Genomic DNA, 22,092 nt, shown 5'->3' on the forward strand with positions numbered 1-22,092 from the left:
CGAAGTCGGCCGCCCAACCGACTGAGCCACCCAGGCGCCCCTCCTTTTAATTTTTTAATATAATCAGTTGTTAATATTTATAAAAATACAGAGATAAATGTTAAGGCTACATCAGTTTCAGTAGAGGATATTAGTGATATTAAAGTGTTTATAAAAATATTCTTTTATCATTTCCTATTTCTTCCTTAGTAGTAATAATCTCTCAGATTTGAGGTGTTTGATGTTTTAGAGAGATTAATGATGTTTCCCAGAGGTCTGAGTTGTGTTTCCCAAAAACAACAGCTGACACTCAACCAACATAAAGAGAAAACTTTAAAAAAAGTGCTATAAAATCCCAGGTTTCTTAATCTACAGAAACATCATTAATCTCTCTAAAACATCAAACACCTCAAATCTGAGAGATTATTACTACTAAGGAAGAAATAGGAAATGATAAAAGAATATTTTTATAAACACTTTAATATCACTAATATCCTCTACTGAAACTGATGTAGCCTTAACATTTATCTCTGTATTTTTATAAATATTAACAACTGATTATATTAAAAAATTAAAAGGAGGGGCGCCTGGGTGGCTCAGTCGGTTGGGCGACTTTTATGTTTTATGTTCTCTTTAATCATTTATTAATTCAGCCCACTCCAGTGTGTGTGCTACTGGCTGTGGGTTCACAGGCAAATTGGTCACTGTCCCTGTTCAAAAAGAGCTAAAGGATGGTGACACAGAGGCAAGTGCCTACTCTTTGGTAGGGCTTTGGAAAGATGAATAGGTATTTGCCAGGTGGGAAAGGGAAGAAGGGCACATAGGCAGGGGCATCAGAAGTTCAGAAGTATGAGTGTGTGGTATGTGTAAATACTCTCGCTTTGCTTGTGCAGGAAGGAAGGGCAAGTGCTGAGAAAGGGGCGGCTTGAGAGAGAGAGAGAGATTACCCTTTACAGATGGTCTGTTTAATGAGGGCTGTTAAGGAGGTGCTTTATGTGTGGGTCATAAACTCAGGGGAAAGAGCAGAGCAATAAATGTGGAAGGAAGTTGTTGGCTTCTAAGTGATGATTGAGGCAAGGAGGTGGATTGGAAGTTAACGAGTGTGTGGAAGTTGGGTTCCTGGAGGGCCTGTGGATGAGCTTGCAGTTGCAGAGGTTCTGGAAGCTGGCATCATGCAGTAATCCTGTGCACATGTGTATAGGCCTCTTCCTAAGGAGAAGGTTTAAATACTCAGTATATGCTCATAAGGGGTCTCAGACTTCCAAATAGTTGATCAGGTGGTATAGAGTCAGAGGGCTAGGGACTGAAATGTTGGAAACTTAAGTTTTTGGAAGTGAAAAGAGAAAAGAGACAAAACTGCTACAGAGAGACAAAGTGGGAGAGCGCAGGTGGGAGAAGCAGCAGAGTTGTCACGGGAAATAAGAAGAGAGAGCCTTTCAGAAAGAAAGCTGCCAGTATTGTCAGGTGCTGGTGAGGTGTGGCACTAAGAGATGAGCTCAGAGAGGAGGTACCTGGATGGCAGAGAGTTCACTGGTGACCTTGGCCAGAGCCCTTGGAGAGGGATTGTGGAGTGGAATGCAGTGGAAGAAGTAAATATGGACTGGGGGAGTGAACGTTGACATACAGATTATTTTAAGGATTGCCTTTGGGGATGAGGAAGCAAAAGAGGGAGTGTCAGGGTCAAGGGAGAATTTTGTTGTTGCTGAATTACATTAGAGAAAATTAGTCTTCGTGACTAAATATCTCTCTGCATATCCCTAAAATGTAAGGACATCTTACCTAACCACAGTGCCATTTTTATACCCAGCCAATTAACAGTAAGTCCTTTATATGATTTAATATTCAGTCCATCCTCATGTTTCAAGATTTTTATCTTAATATGAAAGAGTAGGCTGTAAGGAATATACCCAAAGTAGGGAAAGCATTAAAAAAATACAGGAGAGAGGAAATGATGAATGGAATGAGGAACCAGAAAGGAGCACAAGTGGAGAGATTAGGCTTTAGGGGGGGTGTTGGGGGGAGGTGAGCGGGTAGAGATGAAAGATGGGGATGGTTATCAGATACATAGGGCAGGAGATTGGGCTCAAGCCTTACAGCCGCATCTTCTCTGTGAAACAGAAGGCAAATGCATTTTCTAAGGGGTTAGGGAATGGGTATAGCTGGAGAAAGGTAAGGCTGTGAATACAACGTTGAAGTAGCTTCTCTGTTTTTGTTTCTTACAAATAAAAATTTCCTACATTTAAAAATCATTGTCTTTACATATCTATTGGCAAATTGAAAATATTGCAGATCCTTATTTTACAGAATTATGGTTTTCTGTACCACTCCAGAAAGAAATCATTGGGAATTAGAGGTATGGTTTTAAAAAGAGGGATGAAGTAGAGCCTAATCTGAGAGGAAGAAAGGATAGTTAGGAGAGGTCATGTTATAAGAAGTCTGACCCCTTATACCTTACAAGGGGTAGGAATTCAAGTTTGCATTGCTTAGCAGTAGATAACTTTAATAATATGGAATTAAAAAGGTCACTGATAATGATTAAATTTATTATAATTTATTCCCCAAAAAAGCTGTGGAATGGACTCAGAATCAGAGAGCTGAAAAGAATCCTAGAGATCATGAAGTTCTAATCTTAGAAGTGTTTTTTGGGTCCTCACTGTAACTGCTTGGCCCAAGTGGTTTTAAGATTTCTTGCAGAATATTTTCATTAATAGTTACCATGGTAGATTTTGGAACCAGCGTTGACAGTCACTTTATTACCATATCTACTACAGAGAGAAAAATTCACAGGCCTCAAAAGTGTTTATTACGTCTGACCTATGTGGGCAGAAGTTCTTGTGCTTTTTAGTGGAGTCCGAGCTCCAGTTACGGTAAGTGCGTAGATTTCCCATTGATTCTGTGTAAGTAAACTTAGGGCTGCTTTTTCTTCTTTTCTTTTTTTTGACTTAAGTACCTTTACTGAAATATTTTACATACCAAAAGAATTAACATGTTTTAAGTGTACACTTCAGTGATTTTTAGTAAACGTACAGGGCTAACGTAGCCATCACTGTAATCCAGTTTTATAACATTTCTGTCCCCTTAAAAATATCCCTTGTGTTTGATTTGCAGTCTGCTCACTCCCAACCTCAAATAACCACTTTATAGGCTTTCTGTCTAGTAGATCTGCCTTTTCTGGAGATTTTATAGAATCATACAAAATGTATTTTTTTTGTGGCTGACTTCTTTCACTTAGCATAATGATTTTTAGGATCTACCATGTTGTAACATGTATGAGTTCTTTATTCCTCTTGCTGTGTAGTAGTCCTTTGTGTAGATACACCACATTATGTTTATCCATTCATTGGTTGATGGACATTTGGTTTGTTTCCACTTTTTGACCATTGTGAATTATGCCCCGATGAACATTGGAGCAGAAATCTTTGTGTGGACATCTATGATTTCTTTTTTCTTGAAAAAGGAGTGAAATTGTTGGGTTGAATAGTAAATTCATGTTAACTTTTTAAGATACCGCCAAACTGCTTTCCAAATAGGCTGTGCCCTTTTGTATTCCCACCGGCAATCTATGAGAGTCCCAGTCTCTTTATTGTGGACAACATCAGATATTGTCGGTCTCTTTGTAGCCATTCTAGTGGGTGTGAGTGTTTTTAATTTGTATTTCCCTAATGACTTATGATGTTGAGCATCTTCTCATGTGCTTATTAGCCATTCATTTATCTTCTTAGGTAAAATGTGTATTCAGATCTTTTGTCCACTTATTTACCTTTTTATTTTGAAATAATTATAAAACATAGGCAGTTGTAAAATAGTAGGGGGGGTCCTGCATACCCTGCACTCTATTCGCCAAAGGTAACCTCTTCTATAACTATAGTACAATATCAAAACAAGGAAATTGACGTTAGTACAATCTGCAGACCTTATTGTAAACCTTGTCAGTTTTACATGTACTCATTTGTGTGTGTTTGTATGATTCCATGAAGTTTTCCCACATGTTGGTTTGTGCAAACACCATAGTGAGAATACAGAGCTTTTTTATTACTTCAAAGATGTCCCTCATGCTGCTCTTTTATAGTCCCATACAGCATACCCACCCACCCCCGTCCCTGACCCCTGGTGACCACTAATCTGTTCTCCGCCTCTATAATTTTGTCATTTGAAAATGTTACAGAAATTGGCTTTTTCCAGTCATTAGAATACCTTTGAGCTTGGTACAGCTTGTTGCACATATCAGTAGTTTGTTTCTCTTTTTATTTTAATATTTAGCTGTGTAAAGTTTCAAGAGAGTAATGATAAAACTCAGCTCATCTTTGGCTCCATCACCAACATACACGCGAAGGATGCAGCTCCAGTGGAGGTAAATGCAGGCACATTTCTTGAGAAGTTGAAAATCTTTATGTTTTATAGTTGCCCAGATTGGAAAATAAAATTTTTGTCTTTTTTTTTTTTTGCAGAAGATAGATACCATGCTGGTCCTTGAAGGCAGCGGAAACCTGGTGCTGTACACAGGAGTGGTTCGGGTAAGTAATATAGCATTTCATCCTTTTGTACAACAACCTCCTTGATTATTATTTTTTAATGTTCATTTGTTTAGTATTTAATATGAGTTACCCCCTGGCTGTAGGATTTGGCAGAAGATTTTTCTAAGAGTTGAAAACATGGCCTCCAGTTTAGGTTGGTTCCAGTTTGGAGGCCTAGGACTCACTGCCATTAGATGGATTGGTGCTATGAACCTGGCACAGATGGGGAACCTTTAATGAGTATGGATGGATTATTAAAAAAAAAAGTTAACCTGAAGTTTTATAAAGGATGTAGTTCTGAGGGGCGCCTGGGTAGCTCATTCGGTTAAGCGTCCGACTTCAGCTCAGGTCATGATCTTGTAGTCAGTGAGTTCGAGCCCCTCATCGGCCCCTGTGCTGACAGCTCGGAGCCTGGAGCCTGCTTCGGATTCTATGTTTCCCTCTCTCTCTGCCCATCCCCTGCTCATGCTCTGTCTCTCTCACTCTCAAAAATGAATAAATGTTATAAGAGACTCTTAAAAACTGAGAACAAACTACGGGTTGATGCGGGGTGGGAGGGAGGGGAGGGTGGGTGATGGGTATTGAGGAGGGCACCTTTTGGGATGAGCACTGGGTGTTGTATGGAAACCAATTTGACAATAAATTTCATATATTGAAAGAAAAAAAATGAATAAATGTTAAAAAAAAAAGAATGTAGTTTTGAAACTGATGTATGGGTAGCTTTGTTAAGTCTCAGAGTTTTTGTAAAGTTTCATTAAATGTATAATATGTTGGCCATATATATATTTTTTAACAGTTGTGACATTTACATACAGAATAATATAAATTTCACAAATTTAAATTATGAAATTTAAATACGTGTATATAATTTGAAGAATAATGAAGTGACCCTTCATGTAACCACTACTGGGTTAAGAACTAGAATGGTGCCAGTATCTTTATAGTCTGCAGGGTGTTCCCTGCCTCCCTCTGGACAGACACCATCCAGGCTTTTGTAATAAATCAGTTCCTTATTTTTATTACTAGCTTTTTTGCAATTATCTACATGCCACTAAGGAGTAAGTTGTTTAGTTTTCCTTAAATTGGAATTTAAAAATTTTTTTTTCTCAATGTTTTTATTTTTATTTTTGGGACAGAGAGAGACAGAGCATGAATGGGGGAGGGGCAGAGAGAGAGGGAGACACAGAATCGGAAACAGGCTCCAGGCTCTGAGCCATCAGCCCAGAGCCTGACGCGGGGCTCGAACTCACGGACCGCGAGATCGTGACCTGGCTGAAGTCGGACGCTTAACCGACTGCGCCACCCAGGCGCCCCAAGTTGGAATTTTTATGTAAAGGAAATCATACCATATATGACTTCATTCTTTTGTTCAACATTATTATAATTTTTAGGTTTATCTATGTCAATGTGTAGCTGTTTACTCATTCACTGTTACATAGTAGTCCTTTGGTTTTACCAAAACTTTTACCATTTTACCGGCACTAGTATTTGTGTTACTTTGGTTGTTTCCTCTAATAATGCTTTAAAAAAATTCTTACACACATCTCTTAACCTTCTGAGTCTATGTGTATTCATCTTGGCCATGTGGTGCCAAATTGTCATCTGAGGTTTAAGTTGTACCAGTTGTACTGGTCTACAACGTCTCTCTTTACTCCTTCCCTCCAGTGGTGTGTGAGCGTTCTGAATGCTGCTTTACATTCTTGTGAATCCGTAGTTCTGTTTGTATTTTTTCTTCTTCTTTTTTTAAATTTGTCTCCAAATTTGTGCCTTGTTACAGCTGGTTAGAATGGAAGTCTAGGTACCCTTCTTGGCCATTGCTGACAGGGATGAGAGGTGGGGCACAGTTTTTCCCATGGTGTTTGTCTGGAGTAGGTTGGTTATTGTCTAAAAGTTTTCGATCTTGTTAGGCTACTTCTTTCCTGATTCTTGGGCCAGGGAGAGCAGTATTTCTGGGGCCTGTATTTTTTTCTTTTGTCAGTTGTCTTAATGAGATTGTGGTCAGCACCAACTTCTGTGCTACCCAGAGGACAGCCTGAGAACTGAATGGTGTTACAGATCAGTGTTTAGTTCTCACATCTTTTACGGTGTCATTCTTGGTCAGTTTCACACATGGCTCACTCAGAGGCCTGCACAGGATTTCATACACATATTTAAGAAATCCTTTTCTCTGATTCTTTCCTTTCCATTTTTCCTTTCACTTCCTAGTTGGGACAGAGAGGAGTTACTGCCGTGTTATTGCAGGGTGGGGATGGAACATAGTGCCTCACCCACAATTTCTGTGGACGATGGAAGGGGAGAGGTATGCTGCCTTATTATTGTAGAATAAGGATGAAAGCCAATGCTCCTCCCCCTTCATAGCTTTTGCACACCTTGGGGAGGTGCAGACGGGCTGCCTCTTGGCAGTGAAAGCAGCACTCTGTCCACAGTCTCTGCCCCTACAGTTCCTGATGAGGGGAGGAGATACCACCTAGTTATGCAGGCAGCCATGCAAGATAGGCTTGGCTCACTGTCCCTATGCTGGGGGAGGGACGCCACCTGCAGAGGGAACAGTAGAACTCTGCTCTTAGTCTCCAGACCACAGCTGCTGATAAGGAGGAGCCTGAGGGCAATGGTTTTTTTTCCTAGTGTTTTCCTGGAGTGGGGCAGGCATGGTGAAGATGTTTCTGTCTTGCTTGGTCACTGTTTTCTTGACACTTTGTTTAAAAAGAGCAAGGTTTACCTGGGGCCTCTTGGTTTGCACCTGTGGCCATTTCTGGGTTGCAGGCCCCTTGAGAGCTTAAGACCTGCTTATGGAAAGAGTGAAAGAAACAAAAATGCCTAGGGAATCATCCTAGGTTTTTCCTGTTTCTTTGGCTCCTAGCCAATGTATTCCATTGTGTTAACAATTTTGTGCAGATTCTGTTGTAACTAGTGGGAGGAATAGCATGGAATGTGCTTACTCCGTATTTTCATTAACGTGAGGTCTCATAACATTTTAAAAGTTTTCTTAAAAATGTTTATTTATTTTAAGAGAGAGATGGCGTGAGCAGGGGAGGGGCAGAGAGGGAGAGAGAGTGAGAATCCCAAGCAGGCTCTGCACTGTCAGCTTGGAGCCCAAAGTGGGGCTCAAACCCACAAACCGCGAGATCATGACCTGAGCCAAAATCAAGAGCTGTAGGCTCAACCGAATGAGCTACCCAGGCGTGCCCCCCGCCCCCCGACCCCATAGCTTTTTAAAAACTTTATATATACTGGTTCTCACTCTCATTTTGGTTTTTAATCCTGAAGGTTTTGCTTGGGTGATGTTTATAATTTTATTAGCTTTTGAGTAGTATATTGACATATATGGATATTGTTAGAATTTCACTTAAATTCTGAATATTTCCTTTGAGTCTTGTTGGGAATTTTCAGCCTGTGTGGATGTGAATTTCTGTTGTGTTTTTCCTGAGAACCCCATGGATAGCTAAGATAAAGTTTTTTGAAGAAGAAATATTTGAGAGTTTATGAAGGAAGGCACATTATGAGCTCGAGAGCACAGTTTGGATTATGTTAGATTTAATTTCTGGAGCAACACTCAGCCCACTTTTTTAGCCCCTTGAAAGTAATTGATGTCCATTCTCTGCCTGGAGATTTAGTTAACAAGATTACTGCTTATAGTCTCTGAAAGCTTCTGTCCCTGCTGTCTCTACCACCAATATGGTAGGAAAATGCATAGTATATGGAATTTTGTACAATGTTGTGACTATATTAGCATTCACCTTCCTTCCTGCCAGAAGGAAGTCATCAGTAATGAAGAGAAGGAATCAGACCGAGAGAAATGATACCAAGATATTTGTAGTTGGATGGTGGAATCTAATACATCACTAAAATTTTAATTCTTTTTGCTTTTTAGTTGTGTTTGGCGTGTAAAATTTGGTATGTCAAAAGAAATATATGCTTGTGTGCCATAACACTTTATTTAAGCATATGATACCTTAAAGCCAGTATTTTTGTCCACATCTTTTCATTGCTTACAGGTGGGAAAGGTTTTCATTCCGGGGCTGCCAGCTCCTTCCCTGACAATGTCTAACACAATGCCTCGGCCCAGCACTCCACTTGACAGTGTCAGTACTCCTAAGCCTCTCAGTAAACTACTTGGATCCTTGGATGAGGTAAGTAACGAACTAGGTATTGTCAAAAATTAATAGTGTTTTATTTTATTATTTTTAATTTATTTTTAACGTTTTTATTAATTTTCAAGAGACAGGGAGTGAGCGGGGGAGGAGCAGAGAGAGAGAGGGAGACACAGTCCGAAGCAGGCTCCAGGCTCTGAGCTGTCAGCACGGATCAAACTCACGAATCACCAGATCATGAATGGAGCTGATGTCAGATGTTTAACTGACTAGCTGTCGAGGTACCCCCCCCAAATTAATAGTGTTTTAAGGAAGTTTGGTCAGGGGTGCCTGGGTGGCTCAGTTAAGTGTCCGACTTCGGCTCGGGTCATGATCTCACAGTCTGTGAGTTTGAGCCCCGTGTCGGGCTCTGTACTGACAGCTCAGAGCCTGGAGCCTGCTTTAGATTTTATGTCTCCCCCTGTCTCTGCCCCTCCCCCACTCATGCTCTGTCTCGCTGTCTCTCAAAACTAAATAAATGTTTATTTATTTTTTTTGTTGGTTTTTAATTCATAAACTTTATTTTTTTTTAATTTTTTTTATTATATGAAATTTATTGTCAAATTAGTTTCCATACAACACCCAGTGCTCATCCCAAAAGATGCCCTCTTCAGTGCCCATCACCTACCCTCCCCTCCCTCCCACCCCCCATCAACCCTCAGTTTGTTCTCAGTTTTTAAGAGTCTCTTATGCTTTGGCTCTCTCCCACTCTAACCTCTTTTTTTTTTTTTCCCCTTCCCCTCCCCCATGGGTTTCTGTTAAGTTTCTCAGGATCCACATAAGAGTGAAACCATATGGTATCTGTCTTTCTCTGTATGGCTTATTTCACTTAGCATAACACTCTCCAGTTCCATCCATGTTGCTACAAAGGGCCATATTTCATTCTTTCTCATTGCCACGTAGTATTCCATTGTGTATGTAAACCACAATTTTTCTTTATCCATTCATCAGGTGATAGACATTTAGGCTCTTTCCATCATTTGGCTATTGTTGAAAGTGCTGCTATAAACATTGGGGTACAAGTGCCCCTATGCATCAGTACTCCTGTATCCCTTGGGTAAATTCCTAGCAGTGCTACTGCTGGGTTATAGGATAGGTCTATTTACTAAATAAATGTTTAAAGAAAATAAAGAAGTTTGGTCAAAAATATTAGTTCTTCCCATGGTTTTTTTCTGTTTTAAAAATGACAGAATTGGAAGTTTAGCTAATACTTGTAGAATATATATGTTTTCAAACACAGATGGTTCAATACACATATTGACCTCCTTTGTGATGTGGAAGGTACTACAGAGATGAAAATAATACATTCTTTTTCATCTAGGAACCTCATAAATTGATTTGGGTGGAACAGACGTACTGTCTGCATGAGAAATGATAATTTAAGGTAGAGTATTGAGACTTACAAATGAGGAAGAGAGAGTAGCACAGCAGGTTTGCCGATAGGGAGTTATATCCTGATGGGCTGATGTGGCAGAACCAGAGGCTTCTATCTGAGAGGTGTGTCTGACTTGGTTTGGACCTTGAGGATAAGTAGGATATCTGTAGATGGAAAGGGTATTTGGGGTAAAGAGGAATCATATAGGCATGGGTGTGGAGGCAGGTAAGTGCTGAACATTTTTTATGCATATTCATACTTCTTTTTTTTTTTTTTTTCCATATTCATATTTCTATCTAGTAGCATGCAAGACTCAAGTCTGTGAATGAATGCTTACAAAAGTACAAGTAGCCTGGGTGGCTCAGTCGGTTAAGCATCTGACTCTTGATTTTGTGAGTTTGAGCGCCGCATTGGGCTCTGTGTTGTCAGTGCAGAGCTTGCTTTGGCTCCCTTGTCTCCCTCTGTCTCTGCCCCCCCCCCCCCCCCCCACCCCTCACTCTCCCTCTCTCAAAAATAGTTTATTTTATTATTATTATTTTTTTAATGTTTATTTTTGAGAGAGAGAGAGAAGAGCCGAAGTGTAGGCTCTGTGCTGACAGCAGATAGCCTGATGTGGGGCTCGAACCCATGAATTGTGAGATCATGACCTTAGCCGAAGTCAGACACTTTACCGACTGAGCCACCCAGGCACCCCATAAACAGTTCATTTATAAAACAAAAACAAAAAAACAAAAACATACAAGTAGCCTGTTGGGTGGGGTAGGGTAGGGAGTGGGTAATAATAACTTGTTTTTGAGTCTATGTGCTAGGCACTGTTCTAAGTGTTTTTTATGTATAAACTCATTTAATCCCTCAGAATGGGTTTGTTGGGAAGATACTGGTCCCCATTTTACAAATGGGTACATAGAGGGATAAGAAGGTTACATTTCCAAACTCATATAGCTAGTAAATGTTAGAGCTTGATTTATACTCTTACTAACACGCTCTTAAAGGCAGAGAGGATGAAAAGGTTTTTATCCTGGATGCTGTCACCAGGAGATTTTTTGAGGTTTTGAGGATGGAATTATAAATGTTAGGATCTGTGTTTAATTTAATTTAGTTAATTAATTCATTGGATGTTTGTTTATTTTTGAGAGAGGGTGTGCGCAAGAGAGTTCCAGGGGGACAGAGGATCCAAAGCGGGCTCTGTGCTGACTGCAGAGTGCCAGTGTGGGGCTCGAACTCACAAACCATGAGATCATGACCTGTGCTGAAGTTGGACGCTTAACCGACCGAGTCACCCAGGCACCCCAGGATCTGTGTTTTAGATGTTTGTCTTTGAACTGAAGATAGACCGGTGAAATTCTGAGTGTTTTCTGTGTTCATTCAGGAGGTGGGAAGAGGGTTGGAGTTATGGCAGCATATTGGAAAGGAGGGGAGTGACATAAGAGATCTGGAGAAGTGAAAATGGCAGAGTCTGTCAGAGATTGCTTTTGTGCTGTGCTGGGGAGACGTGCTGGGGAACAAGGGTCAGAGTTCTCTGAGCAAGCTAGGTGGATACCCATGCTCACCTAGAAGCCTGGAGAAAGGAGGTCTGTATTTGAGAGACATTTGGGTGCAGATGTGTAGGGGATGTTCAAAATGAAGTGTGGTACCAGCAGTTAATTGTGTCAGTTAATGTTTAGGTCCTGGTTTTATTTTCTAAATATGTGTAGTGTGGAGCTTTTTCCCTTTAAGCCAGGACATTTGTGGAACATTCAAAAGGGAGCAGGAGAAGTGTCAGAGTTTTGTGTGATTTGGAAGAATTTTTGTCTTTTATAATGTAAAATTGTTCCCAATTTTCTTAGAATTCCATTAAGCTGTGATGGTTAGTGTCTTTGTGGTAGCCATAGGTGACAAGATCACAGTATTACACATTGGCCAATGGCTTTCCACATCTCTGGTTGACTGTGCACCAGACTTAGATTCAGGACCAGCGGAACTCAGTTTTTGTGGCAGCTGTGGGAGTAGAAGCTTGTATTTTAAATATACTTGATTGGCTGTCAGTGTTGACAAGATATTCACTTAGAGATATCCTGTAATTTGAATTATAGGGACATAGAAAGGGTCAGTAGTTAGGACTGCATGTAATGAGTAACTAAGATCAATTAAGTTTTTTGTTTGAATATCTACAATCGAGCAAGTAAATGTTCTCATATTTTCAGAACAAATATTTGTCTGTAGAGGAAATAACACTTTGTACCTGTCTTGTTTCTTTGCTTTCTCATTGTTCTCCTTTCTCTCTGGGGTCTTAGATCCTCAAGTCCTCTCTGTCTTGGCTTCCCAAGTTACAGTCTACGTGTCTAGCCCTGTAAGATTGCCACAAGTGCTGCTGCCTTCTCTTCCTCTTAGCGGTGCCCTTCAGTGCACACTCAACATATCCATACTCCCTACCAGATCCTCGCTAGATACTGCAAATGCCAAGACCGGGAAGAGCAGTGTATATATAAGAGCAGTGTAAGAATTTCGGGCTACCTCCCTGTGACTCGCTTCTTTCTCTCCTACATCTTGGCCCCTCAGGTCTGGGTTGTCTCCATAGCTCTCCAGTCCTGTTGATCAGATGTTTTGCTATTTTACTGACTTTTTCTAGTTGCTTTGGGTGAGGATCTTTGCCAGCTGAGAGGCACTTCATCGTATCTAGAGCAGAATGATTTTAAATCATGACGTAAAATTGTTGGGTAGACCATTTGTAAAAAAAGGTTTCTTTATCCTTAATTCCTACAAAAATACTTCATATGTGTTGTATTTATGACTTTTTACAGGTTGTTCTATTCTCCCCAGTTGCAGAACTGAGGGATTCTTCCAAACTTCATGACTCTCTCTATAATGAGGATTGTACTTTCCAGCAGCTTGGAACTTACATTCATTCTATAAGAGACCCTGTCCGTAACAGAGTAACTCTGGTAAGTATATTTGTATTAAAAAGATTAGGTAGCTCTTTAAGAAATATGACTGTCCCTTGTGGAGAAAAGGGAACCCTCTTGCACTTTTGGTGGGAATGCAAACTGGTGCATCCGCTCTGGAAAACAGTGTGGAGGTTCCTCAAAAAATTAAAAATAGAACTACCCTACGACCCAGCAGTTGCAGTACTAGATATTTATCCAAGGGATACAGGTATGCTGTTTCGAAGGGGCATACGTACCCAATGTTTATAGCAGTGCTTTTAACAATAGCCAAATCATGGAAAGAGCCTAAATGTCCATCAACTGAGGAATGGATAAAGAAGATGTGGTTTATATATACAATGGAATACTACTTGACAATGAGAAAGAATGAAATTCTGCCATTTGCAACAGCATGGATCAAACTGGAGAGTATTATGCTAAGTGAAATAAGTCTGTCAAAGAAAGACAGATATCATATGTTTTCACTCATATGTGGATCTTGAGAAACTTAACAGTCCATGGGGGAAGGGAAGGGGAAAAAAATAGTTACAAACGGAGCGAGGCAAACCACAAGAGACTCTAAAAGAGGGTGGATGGGGCGTGGGGGAGAGGGGAAAATGGGTGATGGGCATTGAAGAGGGCACTTGTTGGGATGAGGACTGGGTGTTGTATGTCAGCCAATTTGACAATAAATTATATTTAAAAATTAAAAAGAAATACGACTTTCCTTTCAAATTTGTCAGAATGCAGAATTTTATCTGAAAAATGAAAGCATTTTTTATGATTTTTAAAATCTCTTGCAGTGTGTTATTTTTTGTACCTTTTTACTTTAAATGCTCAGTTTTTCTAAAGTTTCATTATTAAAAAATTATTGAAAATGGATCTTGTTCAAACAGTTGAATTTTCTATTGACTTTTGTCTTTTCGTTAAAAATTAGTTTGCAGTGATAGTGACTCTTAGCATATAAAAATTAGACATTTCATTAAAACAAAAACTTTTGGAAATGTTTTTTAAGTTTTTTTTTTTTTGTTTTTTTTTTGAGAGAGAGGTGGGGGGAGGGAGAGAGAGGGGGACAGAGGATCTGAAGCGGGCTCTGCGCTGACAGCAGCGAGCCCTATGTAATAGGGCTCAAACTCATGAACTGAGAGATTGTGACCTGAGCTGAAGTCAGAAGCTCAACCAACTGAGCCACCCAGGCGCCCTGGAAATATTTTTTAAATAAGCACATTTATAGTTTCTGAAATTTGGAAGTATTCAGTTCTGTTTGAAAAATATTTGTTTTTCTTTTTTTTTCTTTTTTTTCGAAAAATATTTGTTTTTCATTTATTCTTTGAATTTTGTTTTGATAGGCAAACAGTCTTACAAAGCATAGCATTTTTAAGACATTCAAAGACTTAGAATGCACAAATTCTATTTACTTGCTCCTGTTTATTTCCATTTTTCCCCTTAGGAATTGAGTAACGGCTCCATGGTTAGGATTACTATTCCTGAAATTGCCACCTCTGAATTAGGTATGTTTGAGGTCAGACCTCACTTCCATGTATTCTCAGTTTGGTGAGATTTGTAGTATTTGCTGATTTATAATAGTAATTGGGATTTAAAAAATTTTGCTGTTTTTGGAATTATGGGATTGAATTTTTCACTTTGCAGAGAAGCTGTGAAGAGCTGGGGAGCATTTTTCAGTGTCCACTCTGTGTGGGGTACACTGGTTCTTTTTCTCTTGAGATTTTTAGGTGGAAGAATGCCATGCGGTGAGATTATAATATATGGACGTGCCTCTTGCAAGAAAATCTGAGAAACAGGGAAACCTAAGCAACTAAAATAGTTTTTGTCCTATGTGATGGCTTTTAATCATAAAATAAATCTCTCAGTTGTTACATATATTGAGAAATTAACGTAATTGCCTTAATTGAATAAGACTTAATATTGTCAAAATACAGTCAGACATATTTTAATAAAATTGGAGTCTGCTTAAATTATTACTGAAATACAATCTGGAAAATACTAGGTGGAGAATATTTCTGAAGGTAGAATAGTAAAGAAAACCTCAGGATTGAAAGGATTTGTCAATAATTGTAAGTTAAGAAAAGAATGTATAAGAAAATTCACAACATCTATTGGTTTCAAAACCTAAGTGCCAAAGCAAAGCATTGGCAGATTGTGTGTGATTTCTGGAATTTGGTAAGTAGGTTAGAATGACTTTTTCATTTTAGGAAATATCTGTCATTGGTGTGGTAAAATGATACTATGAATAGGTGTAGAGATACCTTGCTTTTCTAACAGGTATTTAGCCAGTAATTTCAAGGTTATGTGCCTTGGAAGTATAAGCCTAAACAAAGTATATAAAAACAAATAACAGATTAAATAAAATAAATGAAAACAGAGTAAAATCTTACTCTTACAGCCAAGCAGAAGTCAATACGTTTCTGTACTTTTAAGTGTCCTCAGCTCCTCAGGCAGTATCTGGTTTACACTTACTTTGGATTCAACCATGACAAACGTGGTTATTTGGTTTTCTAACATTTATTCTATTTGACTCTAATTTTTGCTGTATGTATACACACATAGTAAATTGATGAGAAAAAGGATATGCTGTTGAGGATGGGCCTGGTGACAATGGGAAAGGAAGAAAACGGTCCTCTTTTGATGTGAGAATGCAAAAACATTGTAGTTTGGGGGCACTTGGTATGAAAAGCAGACCCAGGTCTCTTCACAGCAGTAGTAGGACAGCAGAGCACTGTAACTGATATTTATCCAATGGTGTGGAGTCCGTAAGAAAGGTAGAAATTATGTAGTATTAACTGATCTATTTAAGACAAAAACATGTAGAAGGTTTATAAATTGAATGGTGTCAGAAATAATTAAAAGTTACAAAGTTGGTTAACAGGAATGTTAACTCATGCAGAACACTTTAACGGTAGGTAAGCATTGCTATTTGAGGTGGTATATATTGAATATTACATATTTATTGAAGTATTTAAGCAGTATTTTATATGAACTTATTCATGTAGAAATTGTGTTTTTGATAGAATGATCTTTATTGTCCAAACTAGAATATATTTTTTAAAAAATTTATGTATTATTTTTGAGAGAGAGAGAGACAGCACGAGTGAGCATGAGTGGGGGAGGGGCAGAGAGAGGGGGAGATTGAGGATCCAAAGATAGCACTGTGCTGACAGCCAAGAGCTTGATGCAGGGCTCGAACTCATGAACCCTAAGATCATGACCTGGGCAAAATTTGGGATGCTTAACTGATTGACCCACCAAGGTGCCCCAAACTGGAATCTTTTGAGATCAAAATGGGGAGCTATTAATAATTGCCCGGGCAGTGAATATAAATCAGTTTGTCTCAGGTAAGCTGGACTGTTGGTTTTCTATTTCTGGTCCACAATTAGCAAGTGGAAAGGTGCCCTGAGACCTCTTGGAAGTCCTGTTGAATTTAGTAGTTGTTTTAAATTTCAGGGGGCGCCTGGGTGGCTCAGTCGGTTAAGCGTCCGACTTCAGCCAGGTCACGATCTCGCAGTCCGTGAGTTCGAGCCCCGCGTCGGGCTCTGTGCTGACAGCTCGGAGCCTGGAGCCCGTTTCAGATTCTGTGTCTCCTTCTCTCTCTGCCCCTCCCCTGTTCATGCTCTGTCTCTGTCTCAAAAATAAATAAATGTTAAAAAAAAATAATTATAAAAAATTAAATTTCAGATGATCGGCAAGGTAATGTTTGCTCCCTCTTGGTCTTTAGTGACAGTTCCCTTTTCAGAGTAATTGGCCCTTACACAGAAGTAGTTAGAAAACTTTCTTACTCAAAGGGAAAAAGAAATGCCCGCATGGGAAGCATACTAAAATTATTCTTTACTTTTAATAGTGCAAACATGTTTGCAAGCAATTAAGTTCATCCTGCCAAAAGAAATAGCTGTTCAGATGCTTGTCAAGTGGTACAGTGTCCACAGTGCTCCAGGAGGACCCAGTTATCACTCCGAGTGGAATTTATTTGTGACTTGTCTCATGAACATGATGGGTTATAACACAGACCGCTTAGCATGGACCCGAAACGTAAGTATACATAATTGGTTTTTTTTCCTGAGTTATTCTGTTATTACTAATGTAATTTTTGCATAATTGGTAATACAATATTTAGAGTACATAGATCAATTTACTAATAGGTATACTTTATTTAACAAAACGGAATACTACTAACGCTTATCGTGTCTACTATATGGTAAATCAGATGTCATTTAATATTTAATAACATTTTACTAGTAATTATAATTATTGAGTTTTTATAACATGGTAAAGCATGTTTGGCTATAATTTCTCATTTCATCTTTATAAAACGACTACAAGTTATGCTAGGATTAGTAGTAATCATCTTGGTTTTATTAATGTAGAAACTGAATCACAAAGAAATCACAGACTTGTGATTTGCTCAAAACTGGATCTAGACTGTGTCTTCTGATTCGTGGCTTATTTTTGTTCTCTGTAGCCCAGATTGTTTTCACACACAAATTGCTTGGTCTGTGGGAAGGAAGGTTTGATTTGAGGGCAAGTTAGAGGGCTTTAGCCCAAGTATCTATTCTCTTTCATTATGCAAAATTAGTTTCCATAGTTGGTGAAACTGATTTCTAAATTCTTTAAGTTGACCAGTTGACAATGATACATTTATATGAATTTGCTTCTCTTTTGGGGTTATCTTTCAGTTTGACTTTGAAGGATCACTTTCCCCAGTCATTGCACCCAAAAAAGCAAGGCCTTCTGAGACAGGATCTGATGATGTAAGCATTATTATTATTTGCTAATAAAAATTAATTTGTGGGTATTTGTACTATAGTCTACGGAAGTGGTATTCTTATTGATTTACATTTCTCACACCTTTTGCTTTATTTTAATACTGAATAACATTTATTTTGAAGGGCAGGATATGTTCTGTTTTCTGTGGTTATTCATTTACTTTTGTCATTAATGATCATCTAAAAATTACTGAGCATGCATAATGGTCCATGATTTGAGTTTGCATTTGTAGATGTTTTACTGCTCATTAATCCTCTAATTTAGGTTCTCAGTCATATTAGATTCCGTGTATTCTTAGTGGTTCAAAAAAATTTTTTTAATTGAGGTATAATTTACATAAATGAAATGCTCAGATCTTATTACAGTTTGATCAGCTTTGACAAATGCGTACTCATGTAACCCACTCCCCTTTCAAAACTTAGAACATTTCCATTATTCCATAAAGTTTCCATGGGCCATTTTTAATCATTCCCTTACTCTAGAAACAACCACTGATTTGAATTCCAGTATATGCTATTTTTGCCTGTTCTAGAACTTGATATAAGTGAAATAATGTGGTACATAATCTTTGGTATAAGGTTTCTTTCATTCAGCGTGGTGTTTTTGAGATTCGTTCCTGTTGTTGCAGAGCTCAGCAGTTTGTGCCTTTTTATTGCTGAATAGCATGCACATACTGTAGCTTGTTTATCTGTTCTCCTGCTGATGGGTACCTAGGCTATTTCCGTGATTTGACTATTACGAATAAAGCTGCCACCAGCATTCAGTGACAAGTGTTTGTGGACACATATTTTCATTTTTTATGGATGAATACCATAGTGAAATTGTTGGGTCATTGCTGGTTCCCAAATTCGTTGTCCTATGTTCCTACATTCCTACATAATGAGAGTTCCTCTTGTCCTTTATCTTGGCCAACATTTGTAGTTGTCTTTTTAATTTTAACCATTTGATTGTGTATAAAGTTGTTTCTCTTAGGTTTTAATTTTTGCCTTTTCTTGATGACTAATGATGTTAAACACTTTAATTTTTTAAAAAAAATATTTATTTCTGAGACAGAGACAGAGCATGAGTGGGGGAGGGGCAGAGAGAGAGGGGGACACAGAATCTGAAGCAGGCTCCAGGCTCTGAGCTGTCAGCACAGAGCCTGACGCGGGGCTCGAACTCAATAGACCACGAAATCATGACCTGAGCCGAAGTCGGACGCTCAACTGACTGAGCCTCCCAGGCTCCCCTTCTTTATGTGCTTATTAGTGACCAACACATCTCTTTGCCAAGTTTCTGCTCAAATCTATTATATATTTTTAATTGGATTTTTAAAAATATTTATTGAGTTATAGAAGTTCTTTATATATTCTGGATATGAGTTATTTGTTGTGTACGTTTGGGGAATATTTTCTCTGAATTTGTGGCTTAATATGTCTTTGGATGAGCAGATTTAAAGAAATTTTAGTTACTCATTTTATCAATTTTTTTACTTTTAAAAAAAAATGTTTTTTCTTTAATGTTTGTTTATTTTTGAAAGAGCTTGAGTTGGGGGGGTGCAGAGAGAGAGAGAGGGAGATGCAGAATCCAAAGCAGGCTCCAGGCTCCAGGCTCCAAGCTGTCAGCACAGAGCCTGATGTGGGGCTCGAACCGCAAGCCGCAAGATCATGAACTGAGCCGAAGTCAGACGCTTAACTGAGCCACCTAGGCGCCCCTCCATGTTTTACTTTTATGGTTTGTTCTTTCTCTATCTGCTCCAAGCGTTTAGTTTTGTTTTTTGAGAGAGGGTACAAGTGTGTGAGGGGCAGAGAGAGAGAGAGGGAAGTGGGGCTCATCTGGGGCTTGTGCTTTTACCCAAAGCAGGGCTTGTACTCACCCAAAGTGGGACTTGAGCTCACCTGATGTGGGGCTTAAACTCGTGAACTGTTGAGATCATGACTTGAGCTGAAGTCAGATGCTTGATGACTAAACCACCCAGGTACCCTGGTTCAAGAGTTTTTAAATTAGAATAACACACTGTATTAAGCCTTGGAAAAGCATCAGGAAATTCTAAGACCTGAAAATAGCATAAACTATATTCTGTCAATGCAATACAATAAATCAAAGTAGAAACCAAAACAGACTCAGTACTTGGAAAATGTAGCACAATCAGTCTGAATATAAGATTAAGTTTATTAGGTTGTAATGCTAGCCCCAGCATTTTATAAACATAGAAAAATACACTAACTGGATGTAAGTAGACTTCTCCCCTCAAAACACAGATAAGTGTAGTGGTCACTAAACTTGCCTGTCTGCACTTCCTGCCTTTCATTCTTTACTTTTTGCTTCATAGGAAATCACCTAATCACCTGATCTTTGTCAGTCTCTATATAAGTAGTGGGATTCTTCCTCCATAGTCCCTTTCCTCAAAGGGCACGACTAAATGTTTTCAAATGGGTTTTGAAGTGGCTTGTCTTAATGTCTGTTACTGGCATCTGGAAGTTGCTTAGCTTATTTTGATGTGGATCCTAATTTTTAAGTATTCTGAGTTTTTTTTCAACTTAATGTAAAAATGGAACTTGAATTGTTTTAATGATGGCCTTACGAGGAGGTGTTATTTAAAAAATTAACATCTTCTTCATTTTTCTCAGGACTGGGAGTATTTACTGAATTCAGACTACCACCAGAATGTTGAGTCTCATCTTTTGAATAGATCTTTATGTTTGAATCCTTTGGAAGTTTCACAGATGAAGGATGAAGATTTTTCACAGAATCTCATTCTGGATTCCTCTACACTTCTGTTTACTCATATACCTGCGATTTTTTTTGTTCTTCACCTTGTTTATGAGGAGCTGAAGTTGAATACTCTAATGGGAGAAGGAATCCGTTCACTTGTTGGCCTTCTTGTTCAGTTGGCAAGGTAAATATTGTTTGTAGCTTAGAAAATGCCAAGAGGTCCTTAGAGGATATGATCTCAGCCATGAATATCATAGAGGAACCTTGAAAATAAATTTCTGAAGTCTACCTTTTTGGGAAACCAGGGCTTTTTCTATAGACCACAGAAATGTTTGAAGGTACTGGCTGTGAAAAAACCTTGTGGGCTGTTAATGGGGTTCCTCGTCTTTGTCCTAAGATCAGTGGGAGGTCACAAAAGTTATGTTAAACAGCAGATGTGATGTGCTCCACTCTTCGTTTTGACAAGATGACTGGCTACACTGTGGTGGAAGTTCTATAATAACACCTGGCTGTTTTGTAATAATACCGACAATCAAATTGGAGATACAGTTAACACGATCGTAGTTAACATATGTAAATTGTAGGTGTTATGATTTGATAAGGAAACTTGTCCAGAATTGTCTCTGAGAATATGAATGTTGTTTGCTGGTGTGGGCTCTTTTTGCTGTGTTTTTGTTGTCTCAGTCTGTCATCATCCCTGTCTTTGAGACTCTTGTAGTGTATCCATGATAAGATTGTTTTTGGCACTGGATTCTAAAGGTCACATTTAGGTGTTGTTTCAGCCTTTGTAACCCTTGGTGATATAGAAAGTTGAATTTTAATTGAAATGTCAACTTCTGAGTTAAGATTATAGTACATTTTCTAATTTCTCTGATCTTCCTCAAGATTCCGAGATTGTTTTCTGAGATGTGGCAGTTTTAATTGATGGTCGCTTTCTCTTATGACAAATCATTACTGTCATGGGAAATTCTTTTTGTAATGAAATGATTTCCAAACCATAATCATGACTTTCTGAAATAAATGATGTTTTATAGTGTCTTACATTTTAAAAAAGGTGTTTTTTACATATATATATTATTTGATCTTTAAAACTTCCGAGTGGGAATTTCCCTACTTTCTAGAAGAAAATACTGAGGTTCATAGAGATAACTTGCCGAAGATTACAAAACTAATGAGTAATAGAGGAGAAACTAGTTTTACCCCCATAAAATGTATCTAGCAAAAGGAGTTTGGGTTGCATATGTCATACTGGGCACTTTCAGGTCCAGAAATAGAATAAAAAGACTCTAGATTTGATGATCTTCTTTGTCATAAGTTTTTAAACTGAAAGGTTGAACTGGTGAATCCTAACTCTATGGGGGAAAATACTTTAATACCTTTCTTGTGATTTCTTTTTTATATGGTGTTATTTTAGGGATTTAAAATTGGAGCCTTATGTAGATCATTACTATAGAGATTACCCAACACTTGTCAGAACTACTGGACAAGTGTGCACAATTGATCAAGGTAAGTGTTTGTGCCATTAAAGTTTTTCTAAACAGTGAGTGACTTTGCTTGTATCTTTCTGGGGGAATAGCCGAAGATATATTTTTTACCATTAGTCTCTTAAGTCAGAGGTGGTATCTTTCCACTAAGTAGGTTTCAGTTTGTACTGTTTGATCTCTGACTGGTAGTAAGAGATAACATTAATTTTCGTGTGTGGGAAAAATTTTACCCAT

The 22,092-nt window shown here is 38.5% G+C and overlaps 1 protein-coding gene across 4 annotated transcripts in view; it reads left to right on the forward strand.

The window, feature by feature from the left end:
- The window catches only part of ANAPC1 (anaphase promoting complex subunit 1), a 96,149-nt gene that overhangs the window by 16,107 nt on the left and 57,950 nt on the right, over positions 1–22,092 (forward strand). For all 4 annotated transcript variants that reach the window (XM_027033724.2, XM_053200932.1, XM_053200933.1 and 1 more), the window contains 10 exons: positions 2,751–2,846; positions 4,240–4,330; positions 4,428–4,493; positions 8,489–8,623; positions 12,779–12,919; positions 14,352–14,412; positions 16,758–16,945; positions 17,590–17,664; positions 20,290–20,558; positions 21,789–21,880. In XM_027033724.2, the coding sequence (XP_026889525.1) occupies positions 2,751–2,846; positions 4,240–4,330; positions 4,428–4,493; positions 8,489–8,623; positions 12,779–12,919; positions 14,352–14,412; positions 16,758–16,945; positions 17,590–17,664; positions 20,290–20,558; positions 21,789–21,880 (1,214 nt within the window). The remainder of the gene's footprint in view (positions 1–2,750; positions 2,847–4,239; positions 4,331–4,427; positions 4,494–8,488; positions 8,624–12,778; positions 12,920–14,351; positions 14,413–16,757; positions 16,946–17,589; positions 17,665–20,289; positions 20,559–21,788; positions 21,881–22,092) is intronic.

This window comes from Acinonyx jubatus, chromosome A3 (assembly GCF_027475565.1).
Source record: "Acinonyx jubatus isolate Ajub_Pintada_27869175 chromosome A3, VMU_Ajub_asm_v1.0, whole genome shotgun sequence".
Classification (NCBI taxonomy): domain Eukaryota; kingdom Metazoa; phylum Chordata; class Mammalia; order Carnivora; family Felidae; genus Acinonyx; species Acinonyx jubatus.